The sequence below is a fragment of the Lethenteron reissneri genome, chromosome 31, assembly GCF_015708825.2.
Source record: "Lethenteron reissneri isolate LAM-NWPU_2019-01 chromosome 31, ASM1570882v1, whole genome shotgun sequence".
NCBI lineage: Eukaryota > Metazoa > Chordata > Hyperoartia > Petromyzontiformes > Petromyzontidae > Lethenteron > Lethenteron reissneri.
Window position 1 is genome coordinate 7,465,117 of NC_083809.1, and position 19,652 is coordinate 7,484,768.

At 44.5% G+C, this 19,652-nt stretch overlaps 1 protein-coding gene across 7 annotated transcripts in view; it reads left to right on the forward strand.

Moving 5' to 3' along the window:
- The window catches only part of UBR3 (ubiquitin protein ligase E3 component n-recognin 3), a 153,815-nt gene that overhangs the window by 17,109 nt on the left and 117,054 nt on the right, over positions 1–19,652 (forward strand). For 6 of the 7 annotated variants that reach the window (XM_061563457.1, XM_061563460.1, XM_061563458.1 and 3 more), the window contains exons 8-17: positions 1,718–1,842; positions 3,492–3,720; positions 4,368–4,544; positions 5,431–5,564; positions 6,485–6,571; positions 7,125–7,190; positions 7,636–7,725; positions 13,286–13,414; positions 15,262–15,314; positions 16,732–16,877. In XM_061563457.1, the coding sequence (XP_061419441.1) occupies positions 1,718–1,842; positions 3,492–3,720; positions 4,368–4,544; positions 5,431–5,564; positions 6,485–6,571; positions 7,125–7,190; positions 7,636–7,725; positions 13,286–13,414; positions 15,262–15,314; positions 16,732–16,877 (1,236 nt within the window). The remainder of the gene's footprint in view (positions 1–1,717; positions 1,843–3,491; positions 3,721–4,367; positions 4,545–5,430; positions 5,565–6,484; positions 6,572–7,124; positions 7,191–7,635; positions 7,726–13,285; positions 13,415–15,261; positions 15,315–16,731; positions 16,878–19,652) is intronic. The other variant, XM_061563462.1, reaches the window with a different exon arrangement.

Here is a 19,652-nt window from a genome sequence, read left to right on the forward strand (position 1 = left end):
CGACTAGTGGCTATTTGGTTTGTGGGCTGGCGTTTGGCCACTGTCCTTTCCCAAAAACACGTTGACCCTGCTCCCCATTAAAACTTGTAGCCTTTTTAGTTATTTGGCCTTTCTGTTAATGACTCCCAAGTAGCAATTAAATAAGGGAGGCTTCTTGACTCACCTGAGATGTGATGTTGCCGTCCTGGGTTCATTGTTACAAACTTAAACCTCAACCCACGTAGACTATTTTCAAATGCGTGCGGGAAGCAGTTTTTACACTTCGATGCAATTCTGACAACCTAGATTCAATTGCTACCCACACATTAGCGGCACCTCTATCTTATCCCATTCTGGGCCTCTGCCAAATTGACTCGGGCTTGCAATGAAACCATAGTGTCTTGTCGACAAAGGTGGCCAGATGCGGTGTTGATCATACGACCCTCTAATACGTGATGCCAATTCTTGTGATTCGTATTTGCCCCCTATGGTCTGTACAAATAACTGACGAGTCCTTATATTTTAATATATTTGGGCTTGTGTGTGGGGAGCAGCACCTCAGCGGTTAACACGCTGCACTTCAGACCCAGCGAGTTGGGTTCCATTCCTGGGCACAGCTAAGTGGTGTCATAACCTTTGCTGGGCGTCCTCTTTAGCCTTAAATGAGTACCTGGTGCAATGTGCAGGCAACAACACCGTGGAGGAAAAGTTGACCAGGCATGGTGCTGACCACACTTGCCCATCATGCGTCATGCCAGTTTTGAATAAGTGGTCACAAACAGCACTTGCCTTTGCAGTCCGTAAGGCTAAATTGAAGATATGTCTATGTTTCCATTTGTACGCATGCAACCAAAGCAATGTGTTTTTTTTATTCGCCTTATATAAACATTTTCCCAAAACAATCGAAAACAACATTGAGGATATATATGTGCGTTCACGCAGCGCGAGTGACGCTCCCTGCCGTGAGCGATGACGGAGAAGCATCGGTACCAATTTCGGTGGAGAGTTCTTCATGACAATCTCTCTATAAATATCCCCAGTGGCAACGGGGGTGGGATGGAGGTAGCACTGTGACTCGATAATTGCACGGTCGGTACTGAAGGAGATGAGACGCACCAGAACATTTTGCTTTATCCTTCATGTTAAGGTTTAGTTATTGCTTTTGTGTGGAGTGGTGTTTATGCTCCGTTGGCCTGCTCAGGCAAGTTTCGTGTGATTCTTATCTTTGTTTGTGGCCATGATCCAGTGGGGAAAATTCCACATTCCTACAGCAGAGGCACTGATTCCAAAGGATAACCACTGCTATCTTTTTGTAAAGTGGTACTCATTTAAATGATCCTGGATGGATGAGCGACTCATTTGACTAACGCGACCACGCGTGGCTGAAGCCTGAATGTCATTGGGGCAGTTCCAAAAATTAGCCAACCGCACAGGTAACATTTGCAAAAGCATCGTACTAATAATATATATGACGGTATAATTTTGTAATTCTCGATAGTTTTACAAAATATGAGTATCATTAGACCTCCTTTGCCAGTACCAAAATATAATAGCAGGGGTTTTTCCCTTTTTTTTCTGGCAACAAAACTGAAACCTTTTTACAAGAATTCATGTCTGCATTAACCACAATACTTGCAGTCAAAATGCAAAAAAATACACACTATGATAATATATGCATTGTCCTCCTCCCACTCCCCAATCCCCTGCCACTCCACCATCTGTTCATCATTGGGAGCAGGCTCATCAGGGACACTCACTCACAAGTGCTTCTTGGAGGAACTTCTCTTCTGGACGGTCAAGTACGAGTTCCCGCAGAAGATGGTGACACTGCTGCTGAACATGCTGCCCGACCAGGAGTACAAGGTGACATCTCGACGCGCGCCACTCTGTCTCCCTGTTTGTCGTTCGACTCTATCGCCGAGTAGTACTCCACCTCGATGATGATAATACTGCACACACTAATTTAGGACTTAACGCTAACCTTTCGTGTAAATGTCCCCCCGGTTACATTTGCAATTGTATCTGTTCATATTAGTCTCCGTCTACCTCTGTTTCTCTTTCGTTCCACTCTGTACCAAACATCAACAGTTTTTCCAGGTTTTCCCCATCACGCTGAATTATATGTCCATCGTATTTTAGTTTCCATTATGGTTGACAGACTAACCTTTTCACCGATGGTTGGTTCTTCTTTCTGTCCAAGGGATAGCATTAGTCCTCTACAGCACCATAGTTGCAACAGCTGGGCTTTTCCCGCTATCTGTTGCAATGATTGCAGTTTGGATTTCTAAATAGTTTAGATTCAACCGCCAACAAAGTTACGTCGGTTAGTCGGTGTCATTTGCAATCGGAAGTTCATAACTTTATATGTCAGTTGGAGTTCCACTCGCTATATGATTTCTCAGGTGGCACTTTCCACTTTGTGGGCAATCAACTGTGGTTGCCCCATATTGTGCCTGGGCTCAGTCATAGGATAATGATGTTCCACTCAGCTCTTTGTGTGCCTTCGTGTTTCTCTGCGATTCCTCGCCCCTCTGGGTCATTCTCTCTGTTCGTGAGTGAGTGAGCACTGTGCAGCGCGTTACGAGTTTAAATTATTATGGAGTTTCCACCTGGCTCAGAAATGCCCCATGCTCATTTGAGTGGGGAAATTATTTTTTATTTGACTTGACATTCACCCGCATGTCAAGATCCTCTCTACACTAATGGAGAACGGGCGAATCTTAGGCGGTTAAGGAAGTGAGGGTTGTCCTGTTTGTGGGAATTGGTGGTGGTTTTTAGAAGGTGGTAGAGATGGTTGGGTGTGGGTTTGCGGAGGCTGGAAGACTACGGTGTTAAAGTGTTTTGCAACGATGGAGTCTTAATGTCTCCCTGCTCAACCGAGCTTTGAGGCGACGCTCAAAGTTGTTTGTGATTTTGAGCCGGAATTTGAAATTCCACACTGCCATGGTTGCACTTATTCTTTCCCTCAGATGACCATTATTGAATTCGTACAAAATGGTACCCACTTTGAGTACTATTTGTTATGGTTATGGGCTTAATGAACCCCCAACTGGAATTGTAACGTTATGCAAACTGGCTAACATCCCGGTGGCTAACATTCCCAGGTCCAAATTTGCTAAATTAGAAATGTAACTCCAGATTACCTTATTTGGAATACACATAGCAATCAACGTCCCCCACTGCCAGACAAATGCCTATTTGTCGGCCAGGTGCCGAGTCACCTCGTACCCACAGATGACACCTGTTAATGGGAGTGCCCTTTCGAATGTGTTCAGATGAGATGCGATTTAAAGAGGTCTGAGACGCCCTGTTATACAGGACGCTACATAAAAAAAAAATCGCATCATCATTACCATAGGAATGTCGAGTTTCCACCTACAGGTGATGTAAGCCACCGCCCAACGCTTATTTCGACATGGGGGAAACACTATTTTTTTTACGGTAACCCTAACCGTGACCCTCCAACTCTGACCCCTCCATCCTTGTTTCCTGTTCTGCCCTCTTGGGGGCAGGTGGCCTTCACCAAGACGTTTGTGCAGCACTATGCATTCATCATGAAGATGCTGATGCGCTCCCATGAGTCGGACACGCTCTCCAACCGCATCGTGCACATCAGCGTGCAGCTGTTCAGCAGCGAGGAGCTGGTGCGCACCGTGCTGCACGAGAGCCACCTGCTCAAGGTCATGGTCACCGTCCTGCTCGACATGATGATGACCTGCCTGGTGAAGAGCCCGCTGCAGGGTGAGCAAGCTGGATGGTGGGTGGGCACGGGCTGAAGGCTGTGGCGGGTGATGAGTTTTGTGCGGAGAAGTTGAGTGTTTTTTAGCTTGTGGTCTAGTGCAGGCGTGTTGATTGAGCGGGAGGTTGAATGAGTGGGCGGGTGAGTTTAGTTCTTGAGTTAGAAAAATAATGATCTGTTTGTTAGGTTAGCTTGTGGACTAGCAAGCAGTTGAGTGGTTGAGCTAATGAGTGAGTAGGTGCAAAGATTGGTTGGCGGTGGTGGTGTGGGAAAGTGAGTGGGTGAGTGAGCAGCTGGGTGAATAATTGAACAAATTTGAATGTCAGTAAGTGAGGGGATGAGTGCGTGAGTGAGTGAATACATAAGTGACTGGGTAAGCTAGAAGGTACTATCATCGAGCACATTAGCTATTTGTTGAGCAAATACGTGACTGAATAAGTAAGTGAGAGAGTGGGTGAATTAGTGTGTGCGTGGGTGAGTGATTGAATGAATTTACACACTACCAGGATATGGGCTAGAGAACAGGTGAGTGAGTTAGCGGGTAGGTGAGTGAGTTATTGGGCAGATGAGGTATCAAGGAAGTGAGCGTTAGTTGACAATATCCTTGGTGGGGCCTTGTCCCCTTGCTGCCTTCTGCTTGTCTCGACAGACGAGGATAACTTCAACCTGGTGGTGAACTGCGGGGAGGCTCTGCTGAAGAACAACACGTATTGGCCTCTCGTCAGTGACTTCATCAACATCCTGTCGCATGGGAGCGTTGCCCGCCAGTTCCTGCACGATCACGCACTGCTACAGATGTGGATGATGTTCCTGTCCTTCTTCCAGGGTGAGTGTCATGTGGAAAGACCGGGAGTGGTAGTGTAGCGGTTAGCACACTTCGCTACGAACTTGGTGACCCAAGTTCAATTCCCGCTCACTGCCAACACCAGTGATAATTATCCAAACTGGTCCTGGGCCTCCCCTAGCACGACTTGGCTTTGCTGGTGCAATGTGTAAACATTCCCACTCGGGAGACAAAGGCAGCTGGGCATGGTAATGGCCACCCCCACTCCCTCTTGTGCCGTGCTGGCCTTCATAGGTGCTCGCTAACAGAACTTGCCCCAAAAGTGTGTTATGGCTATACTGGTGATCTCTGTCTCATTGCATTGCAAGTCATACGAGCGGGTTTCTTCTATAGAGACAGATGATGATCGTCATCATCATCTATGATGATCGTCATCATCATCTATGATCAAGTCACTGCTGGTGGGTCGTCTGTGAGGAATTGGCACCTTGTTGACGATGACAGCCGCTCTTTTGCGCCACAATGACTGTTGACGCCCACATGCTGGTTGTGCGGATCTACAGCGACTCCTCACTCTTCGATTTGATGCTTTCGTGACTGCAGGGATTCATCTTCTTGGTTCTTTCAGTAAAGTCACGTAGAAGGAAAATAATAAAAATAAAACATAATAAAATAATTCTCACGACGTTTCGGCCACAACGCAAGCAGCCGTCTTCAGGTGGAGAACAGGTCTGTCAGACTCTGCCTTCTCGACAGACTTGTTCTCCACCTGAAGACGGCTGTTTGCGTTGTGGCCGAAACGTCGTGAGAATTATTTTATTATGTTTTATTTTACATTTTTTATTATTTTCCTTTTATGTGACTTTACCGAAAGAACCAAGAAGATGACTCCTCACTCCTTACTGCCACCCATCTGCTTCCGTGGCAGGCATGAACCTGAACCGGCGCGAGCTGAACGAGCACGTTGAGTTCGAGTCGCAGACGTACTACGCCGCCTTCGCCGCCGAGCTGGAGGCGTGCGCTCAGCCCATGTGGGGCCTCCTTGCACACTGCAAGACGCCGGTACGCACGAGCCCACACATGCGTACACGCCCACACGTGTATACAAATGTATGTGGGGAGCGTGAGTGTAGCGGTTAGTGCGCTGTGCTACGAACCTGGCAACCCAAGTTCGATTCCCGTTCACGGCCAATGTAAGTGACGAATATCTGAACTGGTCCTGTGCCTCCCCTAGGTCGATTCAGCCTAAAAAAATTGTACCTGGTGCAGTGTGTAAACATCGCCACTGGGGAGACGAAGACGGTCGAGCGTGGTGCTGGTCACCCACCCCCTCGTGTGCCGTGCCGGCCTTCATCGGTGCTCGCTAACAGCACTTGTCCCAACTGTCTGTTAAGGCTATACGGGGGGGGGGGGGGGGGGGGGGGTGTTTGTCTTTTTTTTTGTCTTTGCACACGTGTACAAACATCGCCGTACGCGTACATGTGTGTCTGTCTTGTGGGGGCGCACACAGGCGCGCACATGGAGATATTGCCTGACGGTAGCGCATTGGCTGCTTGTTGCAGAGGTTTGCTTTTCGCAACTGGCTGGCTGCGCTGGTTATTACTGTGGGTGTATTAACCATAAATATTCTACACACCATCTGCTTCACAGTGGACGTTAAAGATCCCCTGTTTTTCTTCGGATTTGAAAACGTACCCGCAAATTATTCAATTGCGATTACACATCGCAATCTTGCCCCCATCCGGCAGATATGATGCTCGCTCGCCGCACAGGGACAGCTGCCGCTGGGGGTGACCTATCTCATGCTAGAGATAAGATGCGATGCAGGTTGCTTCTCACGTGTAAAGCACCCTGAGACGCCCTGGCCTAAAGGGCGGTCTATCAAAAACAAATGACTATAACATAATATTATTATCAAAAGCTATCAGTGTTGGCATCGAGTACATAGAATAACATTTCTTATGTACCGTGTGTGCGCGCAGGAATCGGCGGAATACACACGGACGGTCATTCGCTTCTGCCTGGAGCATCTGCAGGACTGGTTTGATGCCATTAACTTTGTTGACGAGGTACTGACACATGTTGGGTTAGTTTGAACTATTTTAATTTGAATTAACATTTGATTCTTAGATAATTCTTCTTGGTTCTTTCGGTAAAGTCACGTAGAAGGGAAGTAATAAAATAATAAAAATAAAACATAATAAAATAATTTTCACGACGTTTTGGATAATTATCAGGGGGTTTGCTATAATTATTTTTAGACTAGCTCTTTGTTTGATGTGGATTTTGATAACTGTTTGGACAATTATAAAAACAAAGTTGTGTTTTTGTCTTTGTGCTGGTGTTTATTTCACTCATCGCTGTACTTTATTTTACTTGCTTTGGTTTTGTCATTTCGCTGCCCCAGGTCACTCTTGCAAATGAGACTCATCCTGATCTCTCAAGTTCTCACCTGATTAAACGAAATGAACTTGAAACTTGAATGATGTTCATACGTTAATTGAGAACTCTTCATTAGAAGGGATGGTGACTGATTGACAAGAGTGTTGTCAGAATGTCAGCCAAAGAGAGAACACGCCCCGGAATTGTCGAGTCACGGATTTGCCAATCTTTCTTTTGCAGCCGGCACCAAACCAACTCACGTTTCACCTGCCCCTCCACCGCTACTATGCCATGTTCCTGAGCCAGGTACGTACATATATACAGATATGCACAACGCCTACAACTAGCTGGCACCTCTCATCTGTAGTTAGACGGTGCAGCCTTTGTCAAAAGATGCCAATCATAATGTACTGATGGGGTGGTCTCAGTGTTTTGGGTGAATGCTTTGTGCCCATGTTTGAGCGCTCATCCACATGCGTGCTTGTTTGTGCACAACCGTGCATATGTGTGCCTGCACATGTTTGCCTATGTTCGTGTGTGGTTTTGTGCATTTGTGAGGTCATGTGACACACATGTGTGGCTAAGATTGTGTGTGTAAGTGTGCGAGTACATGTATTGGGTGTGTGCATGCTTTTGCATACGTGTGTGCGACTGCTTTTGTGCATGCGTGCTTGTTTGTCCACATATGCTTGACTGCGTATGTGAATGTGCATTTGCCTGCATCTGTGTGCCCATGTGTATGTTTCACCAGGCTGTGCGCTCCCAAGATATGGATCTGGATTCCCTTCTTCCAGATTCTGAGCTGCTCATGAAGATGATGGTTCACCCCCTGCAGATACAGGTGAGATCCTGTAAATCAAAGGTTAATTGTCACGTTCCACATTAACCCAGATTCCCAACCATTCACTGCGTGGGGCCACATCGATAGAACCGTGCAAAGTAACAACAACAGAACTCCAGGATAGAAGTGAAACACTTAGATGGGCATTTGCATTGTTTTATTTGTCAGCCCATGCGAGTGTTGTAGCACTTATTCAAATGGTTCCTTGAAGTGTATTTGGATCAGTATCATTTATTGAAGACTAGATGTATTTATAGATGCCTTCAGCACGTGGGAATGTATTTCAGAATTAATTTGGCTCATGGAGATCTGGTTTCAGGAATAGTTGTGTTGAGGCTTCGCTTTCCAGTAAGTCGAGTCCTCTAAGTGTGTTGACACTTAACCACAGGTGAATGAGTTTGTACGGTCATTGTCTTAAGACATCTCTCGGAGACTGAGGCTTTGGAAATGGGAGTCTTGGCTAGATTTAATAGCAATCCTTCTACATTTGAGAAACGAGTTTATACTCTTAAAGAATTCAATCAAAGCACTTTGAGGTGCTGGCACAGAACCGAGTATTGAACCCCCTATTTATAGTTCTAGCCATGTGTTCACTTGTTGGTAAGATATAGGCCACCTCTTGTGATTGACAAGAAAGTTGTTTTTCCCCATGAATAGCTTTCCTTAATTTTAAAACCACTTTCCAAACTTGTTGGAAAAACAGTTGCTCAGTTTTTTCCCAGTTTCGATATAATCTTTCATCCCATCCGCTTACACGTTTCTGTGCGTTGTTTGAAGCTCATGATTTTTCGAGCCTACGCAATTATTCTGTGATGATGAGTCATTCTCATCATTTACATATTTGATTTCAGTTCTCCAACATGGCCACAATGAACCCACCACCCTTAACCATCCAGCCACCTCTCTAGTAAAGTGGCATGTGGTTAATGTTTGCTTGCAACCACTAGGTGGTGATGGAACCCCACAATGCACGACAATACTCACACCATTTATATTCATGGTGCTAATATTCCTGTGTTAATATTCACTCATGGTTTACACATTGCTCATACAATTACTGAATTGAGCAATTTCTTACTTTGGAGATATTTTTTTACTCAAGCTTTTGCAAAATACATTGCAAAATACATTTTTGCCCAGTGTCATTTTGCCATGCATTTGTGTTTAGTTCTTTTGATGTAACCGCATGGTAGTCTGTTTAGGGGACAGTATCTGTTGTAATATAAATCCGGGATTAATAAGTCAAATTAAAAAGGAAACCTCATTGTCTCCATGCTCAAATGAGCATTGAGGACCATGCTCATCTCGGTTGGCAGCCCTAGCCAGTGGTCAAAATTTTTACATTTTTAAGGTGCACCTAGTAACGATCACATTTCACTACCCACATATTGTATGTAGATATATTGAACTCCTTTCGCACCGTACATTTATTGGCAAATTGGACATTTGCAAAGGACATTGAAAAAACTTACGTAACTAATTGTGAAAACAATGAACGTTGTCATCAATATTTTTTTTTAGTGAATATAATCATTAGTAATATTAAACAATTCAACTTATATCACACGGCACAATATTTTCTCACTCAACTATAGAGAACGACTCGGAGGTGCGAGCAACCACAGTCAAGCGGCGGAGACCTTTGGCCAAATCACTTGGGATTCTCCTGATCTTGTCATATCTCAGAGGCTATGTAGGGTTGGGTCTGAACAGAAGCGGGTTGCCATCATGATTGTGGCTACGCTGTGGGCAGCTAAAGGTAGTGCAGCAATCTCGTGGTTGTGCTGCACTTCTATGGTCCCACATCTGTGCTCCCCACCGTCCATCAACCCGCAGTGACCACTGTCATAAAGTATAGTCAAACAACCCCTGTGACCGACACGGTGCGTGGAGGTGGTATTCATCCAGTAGCCGATTGACAAATGGCTCTAAAGTTTTTTTTTTTTTTGCCATTATGAGCTTCCTGAACCACCTGGCCACCTCCGTGCAAATTTATTAACGCAAAATGTTACAGAGAATGCAAGGAGAGGCTAACATTTGCAGTGTGCTCTTTTGAAAGTTTTATAAAGTTGAACTTGACAAAGTGCATTTGGTGCTTGGGTAATTTATCATATTAAGTCCAAGTGTTAAGTTGATGTATTTAGCTATTACAGCCACTGGCATGGAAGTTGTTGGAAGCATTTCGTATGACATACAGTCCTATATACGCTGACACATCTGAACTTATTAAATCAAAATTGCAGCCACATCGTGATTTGAATCACTGCAATGTTTTACATTTATAAATGTACTAACTTTACTACCCGGCTTCGCCCAGGACTTGGATTCACCACGCCCGTCCACCTTTGTCTCCCCAGTGGCGATGTTCACACACCACACCAGTTACTCGTTTGAGGCCGAGTCGACCTAGGGGAGGCTCAGGATCGGTTCAAATAATCGTCACCGGTGGTGGCCGTGAGCGGGAATCGAACTCGGGTCGCCGGGTTCATAGCGCAGCGCACGAATCGCTACGCAGTCGCTGCCCCCCCCCACACCCACAGGATAAAGACAAAGATCCCCCGTGTAGCCTGTGAGACTGTAGGGGGCAAGTACTGTTAGCGAGCACCTATGAAGACCGGCACGGCACACTAGGGGGTGGGTGGCCACCACCACGCCCGGCCGCCTTTGTCCCCCCAGTGGCGATGTTCACACAGCAGACCAGTTACTCGTTTGAGGCTGAGTCGACCTAGGGGAGGCCCAGGACCGGTTAAAATAATCGTCACCGGTGGTGGCCGTGAGCGGGAATCGAACTCGGGTTGCCGGGTTCGTAGCGCAGCACACTAACCACTACACTACAATGCGTTACGCTTCCACATGCACGGGTCACGTGACAGATTTGACATCACAGCTCACTTGCCATGCAAAAAATATTTGCAATATTAAAAAAAAAGTGTATTTTTATAATTTTTGCATGGTGTACAGTCTGGAATTTACCCACATGGCAAATTTAAAGTTTGTTGCATGTCGGGAAGTACGCTAAACATTTTGAACAGACACACATAATCACAAATTTCCCTTTTATATTTCTATAACTGAGTGATTATGCATATGATTCAGCACTCGGCCAGCGCTACTGAGTCCCGAGTTTGATCCCTGATGCTGGGGATTTGTCACGAATTGGTATTTATTTTTAAACATTCAGCCTGCACTGCTGAAACCTTGAGTTGGAGCCCTGGACTGGATCTGGGTGTCTCTCACAAATCGGTGTTACTATCGGAACATCGAGCTAGCTCTACTAATGCTCTGGGTTTGAGCCCCAAGGTGGGATGCCTCCTCAACATACCGATGTCAATATTGCAGCATTGAGCCAGAATTACGGAGATCTGGATAGTTGTCAATTATGATTTGTATTGGAACATCGCGCCCAGCCATGATGGGCTCTGAGTTTTAGCCTTGGGCAGGGGAGTGTGTCTGATGGGTTTTGTGTATCTATTGGAGCACTGCCCAGTGCTACGGATAAGCTTTGAAATGGGCCTTTTTTCGAGTATAAGTATGAATTACACCTTACGTTGAAATGTAATCTGTAATTATATAATTACCAACCAGACTGACCATTTCATCTCATCCGCACGGTATTCAGCCACCACACTGCGGGTCACTACACTTCCCCTTCTGCTTCTTCCTTCCCGCTGCTTGACTTGGGAATTCCACCCCCCCCCCCCCCCCCATTGTCTCTTTTTCCAACTTTTTATCACCCAAGCTCAAAAGTAACAAGAAACGTGTTAACTCTTATCAAGTACAACCTTATTCATGCGGTTTGTTCCTGGCCACTTGGCATTTTGGGACTTTGGGCCTGTGCTTGCCAACAATTATATATAAAATATATATATTATTTAATGGTGTTTGGATTGGAACCCTGAGCTGTAGAGGTGGGTGTATTATCAAAGCATGTTGGTTCGCATGTTTAGCCACAAGTATGTGTGGTTAATGGGAACTTGATGCCTTTCAAAAGGTGTCTATTTGGCGTTTGAACATCTTAACGCCTGTTTTATTCCAAGAAAGGTTAACACCATTTTTATTCATCATTTGGGATGCTGGCAAAAAGGTCCCATAAATATCTCTCAATGTTGATTGGTGTAAGGTTGAGTCCGCAGATTTGATAATTATCCGAAGTGGAATTCCTCATGTTGGCTGTCATAGGGGCAGACACCTTCACCAGGTCCTCTTTAAGTCCTGAATTTAAAGGCCATGCATAATTTATTTTATATTCACTTTTGTATAATACAAAAAAGTATTTGTACAATTTATTTTTTATTCAATGTCAAAACTGGCACAGTTATCACAAACCTTCCACTCCCAATGTTCTCATTGCCCTATGAAAGGATATATTTTACAGTTGAACGTATCAAAGCAGCACCTGTGTTGTCTTGCTCGCTTTGTGTGTGCATAATTATAATGTGCTGACCTACTGATATCTCCCACTGTTAGCTGTGTGCTGACCTGACTCGCATTATTCGTTGCATTTATAATGTGCCGACTTGCGCATTCACTATTTAATTTTTCTTGTAATTTATAAGCCGCTGTTGTCCTATCTCTATTGCCCATTGCACACACGCATGCATACACACCACACATACACGTGGGTACGGACACCGCATGTGCTTACACATTTTGACGAGGGCAATGTTAGTTTGTAACGTGCCGCATAGTATCCGCTCGCGCCCGCCGAGAGAGAATGATTCAGGCACGAGGATAAAAAGCACAGACAAGAGGGAAGGGCAGCCAGGCGGAGAGCTACGAGCAACAGTTTGCCCAAGCTCGGTGGCCCTCTATACATCACGATGTGTTCAGACAATTCGGAATATTTTTTCCTAATCATCAAAATGTTTATTTCTACTGGAGGAATCAGATGAGCTGTAAAGCTCTTTTCCACACATGTCCGGTAGGGGGTGGGTGAGAAGGTTATAACAACAAATAATACAAAAAACACAATAGCAGTGCAAAATACAACAAAGGTAAACACATCACTTAAAATATACAAATACAGTCAGACTAAGCTATTTTTTGCTTTACCAGGTACAGCCCACTGAGCTATGAGCTCTTTCAATTAATGGGTGTTTATAGGGTTTGGGTTGCGCATTTGTATGAGACAGAGAGAAAGAGTGCACGAGTCTGCGTGTATTATTTTGTGTGTGTTAATGAAATAACGTGGATTTGTTGAGGCATCTATGTGCATATGTGCATGATCGCACATTATGGGGGAGCAGTGGCATAGTGGTAAGCACACTGCGCTACGAATCTGGTGACCTCATTTCGATTCACATCCATGGCTAAATTCACTGGCAAGTGATACGAATCTATTCCTGATGCCTTCTGTAAGTAACCTCAACATTAAATGATTACCTGGAGCCTTATGTAAACATCAGCACTGCGCAGACAAGGGTTGCTGAGCGTAATGCTTCCTATACCTACCCCCTCGTGCACTATATCAGTTCTATATATGTGTTTTCTAATAGCACTTACCCCAACAGTTTGTTAAAGGCTGCACGGGTGATCTTTGTCTTTTGTGTGCCCTACCTAGGCTTGTCTGTCGGAGGTGCACAGCAACATGTGGGTGCGGAACGGCCTGCAGATCAAAGGGCAGGCTATGACCTATGTGCAATCCCACTTCTGCAACTCCATGATTGACCCTGACATCTACCTGCTGCAGGTAATTGCTAATGACACACATCTTACCCATTGCAGGTTAAATCTTGACTTAAAGCTTTCGTGACTGCAGGAATTCACATTCTTTGGGTCTTTCGGTCTTTTTTTTTTATCTGCGTGACTTTACCCAAAGACCCAAAGAACATTGCAGGTTTATTGCTCACAGAACAACAATCACCGCCATTCGCCACAAAGTGGCGGTGACGTCACCGTGGCGGTTGTGGCAGACCAGGTGCGACTTGAGGCCATGAAGCATCACAAAGGCTCTCTGGCAGATAATGACGGGACTGACTCGGGTGCAATGGGTTGACTGACTGCGACGACCCGCGGATGCACCACCTTTACTTCCCACTGTGCCAACTTGCTGCGTTTTAGCCACCCAGCGCTCTGCTCGTTGTTGTGAGCATTGTTCATCCGATATTTACACTTCTCACCTGCTTCAGGTGATGGATAATACCACGCAATTAACCTGCTGCTGGCAATTGCTACAACATACATCTATCCTGCTGCAAGTAATTTCTGACAGTAGAAAACATCTTACCTGCTGCAAAGTAATTTCTAATTATATCCATGTTTTACCTGCTGCGGGTAATTGCTGATAACACACGCATAATCACCAGATGCAGGTAAATTGCCCATGACACACATGGCACCTGCTGCAAATACATACGTTCTCAGTGACTTCTTCAATAGCCCATGTCTTCCATTCACCAGATGTTGCTCATTTACGCTGTGTAAAGGGCGGTCCGTCACATGTCAATCATCTGATATAATTATACATCTTAACCATCAGCTTTTGGATGAGTCCGATTAAGTTAAAAGAAAGTTTATTGTTATTCAGGGTGTTTTTTGTGTGCGTGCACTCATTGGTATCCACGCCGAGACAATCAATCTCACGACACATTATGACATAGGTTAATCACATATGACTAAAGCCTGCATGCAAATACATATTCTCAGCCATGTTGGCTCAAAGCTCCTACAAAACAACAACACTCAACACACTCGTCAAATAACAATGTCCCCTTTATTGGAAAATATATAAGAGGCGACCTTCCAGGCAATTGCCCTTCTTCATGGCATGTAACTTGATGCACCATCTCCAAATAAATAATTTGCTTAATTTCAAAGCTCTATGGAGTGACTGACTCCTACCATGGTAATGCAGAATATCTACCACTGGGTCAGGACCACGGTCAACAATAAGCATAACCCCTTTTGCTTGCTCTCAGCAAGGGAGAAACGTTGACCTTTGTCAAACCAACCGGTCATCTCTCTAATGAAGTGTACTCCGCTTCTCCGCCTTTGCCAAGCTTCATTGATCAACATGGTGAAGTATATTATTGGTTCTTTCGGTAAAGTCACGTAGAAGGGAAACAACGAAACAATATAAACATAAAAAAATAAAATAGTTTTATAATTTTTTTATGTTTCTATTGTTTTGTTTTTAAAATTGTTTTATACATTTTTTTTATCTTTATATTGTTTTGTTGTTTCCCTTCTACGTGACTTTACCGAAAGAACCAATAATATGAATCACTGCAGTCACGAAAGCTTTAAATAAAAAATGGTGAAGTATGGTCAAATAACTGCCATGATCGACTGGGGCGTCAGGAGGCCTCTATTCAGCGTCAGATTGACACAGGCTCTACATTACACTGCTGCATTTGTGTGTTGCGATTAAATGCCTCGTTTTTTTTACGGTAGCACCCCGATTGTAACTGATTGTATGTAATCGGTCATGTGTAGCTTATCTCAGCTTAAACCTCATTCACTGCATTGTTAGTTGGATGAGAATGCGTTCAGCGGAGAGGGTTAATGTCGGCTCTGTGTGTCTCCTGCCGCCTGTAGGTGTGCGCCTGCAAGCTTGACCCTGACTTCTTCATATCCTCGCTCTTTGAGAGGTGGGTACAAGAACCACGGTGAATTGTTTGATTCAATTAGCAGACCACTCTCCTTTATTCATGGGGAGGGGGGGAGTGGTGGTACAGTGGTTAGCGCATTGCACTGTGAACCCGTCAACTTGAGTTTGATTCACGGGTAATGGCTAAAATCAATGGAGAGTCAACTCTGAACCGTGCCTGGGCCTAGCTCCTTTGTCAACCGGTACTCACCAGTGTGGTAAAGTATAGTTATGCAATTCTAGATTTGAAGCTTTCGTGACTGCAATGATTCATATTCTTAGGTTTTTTCGGTAAAGTCACGTAGGTAAAAAACATAAAAAAGTAAAATAAAATAAAAATCACGACGTTTCGGAGGCAACACAAGCTTCCGTCTTCAGGTGGTACCGTCACAGCCACGACAGCTGTATCAAGTAAATGAGAGACCGCAGGAGCCACCACTCCGTTTATATAATGGTTGGAGGTGGTGGGGCAAGGGCCGCACACCTTTCATCAATATTTATTTTTATTTTATTTTACTTTTTTATGTTTTTTACCTACGTGACTTTACCGAAAAAAACCTAAGAATATATAGTTATGCAACCCAAATGACTGACATGGTGTGTGGAGGCTTTCATCCAGCATCGGATTGACAAAGGATTTTAATTCTAGAATTCATTGTAAGGATGGCCTTTTGATTGATGCTCACTTTGACCAGTCTTCAGTTGCCTCCTTGTTGCTCTGCTACTTATATTCTCATCATCATTACCACAGCCACTCTTTCATCATTGATGTGTCTTCTTGGCATCTCTGCTACTGCTGCTTAGTACAGCCACTTTGGTCGTTGATCAGTCTCTTTCTAACTTCCCGTTTCTATGTGATTAATCTCCTTACCTCAGCAACTCTGACTACCTCTGTGACAGTCGTAAGTATAGCCACTCTTGTGGTTGATCTGTCTTCTCCTTGTGTCTCTGCTACAGCTGCTGTCATGGTTATTAGCATACATTATTTCTCATCGTCACTCCCATATCTTATTTTTTCTGCTTACCGCTGCGACAACGTTCGTTGTTCTCAGGAGTTGCGTGTCTTCATTCTGCCTTTAATTTCTGGAACATGGTCTCCGCACTCGGTTGAATCCTATTATTAACGTGTCTTGCTGCCTACGCTGAACGGCAAACTATTCACGGTTTTTCTTAAGTACATAGCAAGTCATTATCTCCTCTATGTCCAAGATAGTGGACTTGCTAATGGTTGGTGTACTCTGTGTCCTCTCTAGTCCAAGGTAGGTTCATGGTGGTGGACTTTCTCATCGATGGTCTACTCAGTGTCGATCATGGACCTGTGCAGGTTTGAGTCAAGTAATGATCTGGCCAAATCGATTAGGCTACACAAACCATCATGCCACTCCTTTTCATGTTTATCTCTTCCTTGTGCCCTGCAGGTTCAAGGTGGTGGACATGCTGACGATTGCTTCGAAGCACCAGAACATGGCTCTGGAGCCTGAGCATGAGCGCTCCATGCTGGAGGGAGCCCTCACCTTCCTGGTGCTGCTCTTGGGCGTACGGACGCATCTAGGTATCAGTAATGGTCAGTCTGCACGCATGCATGTCTGTGGATCAGGGTTTCTCAAACTCCAGTCCTCGCAGTACCCAGCACGGTCCACCTTCCCATGTTTTACCAGTCTGCATTCAGATACGAAGGACGTCATGACTCGCTGCATGTGCCGCACTGCTGCTAAATGCTAGCCTCACGTGATGCAGAAAGTGCTTCTTATCAGCACGCTCTACGTCAACTGGGGGGATGCTCACGCCCATTCTCACACGTGTGATATCGATCTTAATTTGAATCGGCAATCTCTCCCATCACTCGAGGCTCACGTACTCACACGAGATGTCGGTGTTAATTTTAATGAGCTCTCTGTATGTTTGGTATGACAAACAAAGACAAAGATCCCCCCGTATAGCCTTAACAGACTGTTGGGGAAAGTGCTGTTAGTGAGCACCGATGAAGGCCGGCGCGGCACACGAGGAGGTGGGTGGCCAGCACCACGGCGGCTGCTTTTGTCTCCCTAGTGATACTTGTCGACTTTGGAAAAGCCCAGAACCAGTTCAGATAGTCATCATGAGTGTTGGCCGTGAGCGGGAATCAAACTCGGGCTGCAGGGCTCGTAGCACAGTATGCTAACATCTCCGCCACCAGATCAGTCTGTCATGTAAAATGGCATGTTAGAATGATCAGGCATGTGTAGCCTGTAACCACTGAATTTGTATTTTTACGGAGATAAAAACAAATACCGTGGTGCGTCACGGGGATTGGTGTTGAGAAACCCTGTCCTAGACCATTCATCATTCAAAATTCAAATGAGTTTTGAAAGGTGCTCATTTCCAACGTTGCTCCTAAGACAGGATTTGAGGGGAAATCCACCGTTTTATAGCCAAGGCCAGTCTATTCTTCAGAAGACCACCATTTACTGATCTCACAGTCGTAATAATTGTGTTGACCCCAGAAGGATGAAGAACTCCGTTGACCTCCGAGATTCATGTTACTTCTGCATGTATTTACGTGATATTTTTAAAGTCGATAATGATGACAAACATGAAACAAGTATTGACCTGCCTTGGTGGCTCATTGAGATCATACTCCTGTCTCGCTAGCACCACCAGGCTTCCTGGGTTTGAGTCTGGGCAGCACCGTACTCTTGATGAAACGAGGCACACAAAACAAACATTATTTAATATACATTAAAACCTTGCATTGCGAGCACAATTCGTTCCGGAAACATGTTTGTAATCCAAAGCACTCGTATATCAAAGCACTCGTATATTAGTTGTGATCACGTGACGCTCGGCAGACAAAGCGTATGCATGTACTACTCGTATTGCAAGACCTCGCTCGTTTATCAAATTAATATTTATTTAAACATTTTGCTCGTCTTGCAAAACACTCGCAGACCAAGTTACTCGCAATCCAAGGTTTTAATGTACTTGTTTTCTCACTTAATTAGGCTTAGCCCAGCTCCAAGGGTTGACAATTACAAACATTGTGGATGACTGACCATGCGGTGAACCGTCCTCTCGAGAATAGAAAGGAGCAATGACTATTGGTGGCGAGAGGAGGCCTATTGTAGTGACTATAGATGTTTGTCTTCAATGATTACAGCCACAGTGTGCAATCATGTGCTTCTTAACCACCAGCTTCTCTTTCACTTTTGTGCAGAGAGAGTTTTTAAAAGGTTTTTTTCCCCTCGAAAAATCCATCACTGCTAACGATTTTATTTTCTGGGAGGCGCAACTAACTAGCCATTAGCTGTCGTTCGGTTTCACATTAATATTGGCAGGGCTTATAGTTAAGGGGCTCAGAAGTATAGATATAGTCGCGTCTGAAAACAGCGCTGATGGTAGTCGTATATCCCGTTGAGAGACACTAAAAAGGGCATTGGAAAGTGTCTTGCAGGCAGGGGACAGTGTGTGAGAACATCTGAAGCCGGTCGTTATGGTGATTTATTAGCTTTGAGTATCATTCATTATCTCCCCAATAAATTGGCCCATTACGCTCCCATTTTGGTTGCAGCTGTAATTTTCCGTCATTTTTATTAATTACTTTGTAAAGTTAATAGCGTCAGCGTGAGGTGGGGGTGTTGGTCGATGAAAAGAATGAGTGCTCCTTCTTATGGGGTAGGGTCTCAATTTACTTTTAGTCTTTTTTTGTCTTTGCAACGGAAGGATGTTTATAAAAAAAATTGCCGGGATGTTGGAATGTGATTTATTTCCCAACGTACGTCAATCTGTCCCCGAACGCTCAGAGCTGTCAATTTCAAGATCGATTTCGATACAAGTAAAATTCTTTTATTTTTTCGCGCCGGTGAAAAATGGAATTGCTCGAAAATTTGAATAATAAAAATAAAATTCCCGTCTGCTGCAGGCTGTCAGCTCATAACTTAACCAAACGAATAAAAACGTCGCACGTACGTGCTCTGACGGGCTCGTATGTCATCCAGCAGAATTTTTTTATTTCAAATTTTCTGCATTTCACGCACCCTGTGCGCGGAGCGCTTTTGCCATAAATTTTAATGAATTAATTGTGCGCGTGATTTGGGTTTTGTTCAACTTATCCATGTCATAATTTTTAGGTTTTTTTTGTCAGTTTCCCCTGCAGGGAGCTTTCTCTATCTAACACAGCAATTCATTTGTCTAATAAATTGGTCATTTGTGATTTTTATTGATTTCTTAAAAATTTCAAATAGCTCCAAACATTTCAAGCGTCTCTATTCAAACGAGCAATGAGCAGTGCTCATCTTCAGTGACAGCTCTGGTTCACAAATCAAAATTCCTCCTTCCCTTGCTGGGGCCTGTACTATAGTGG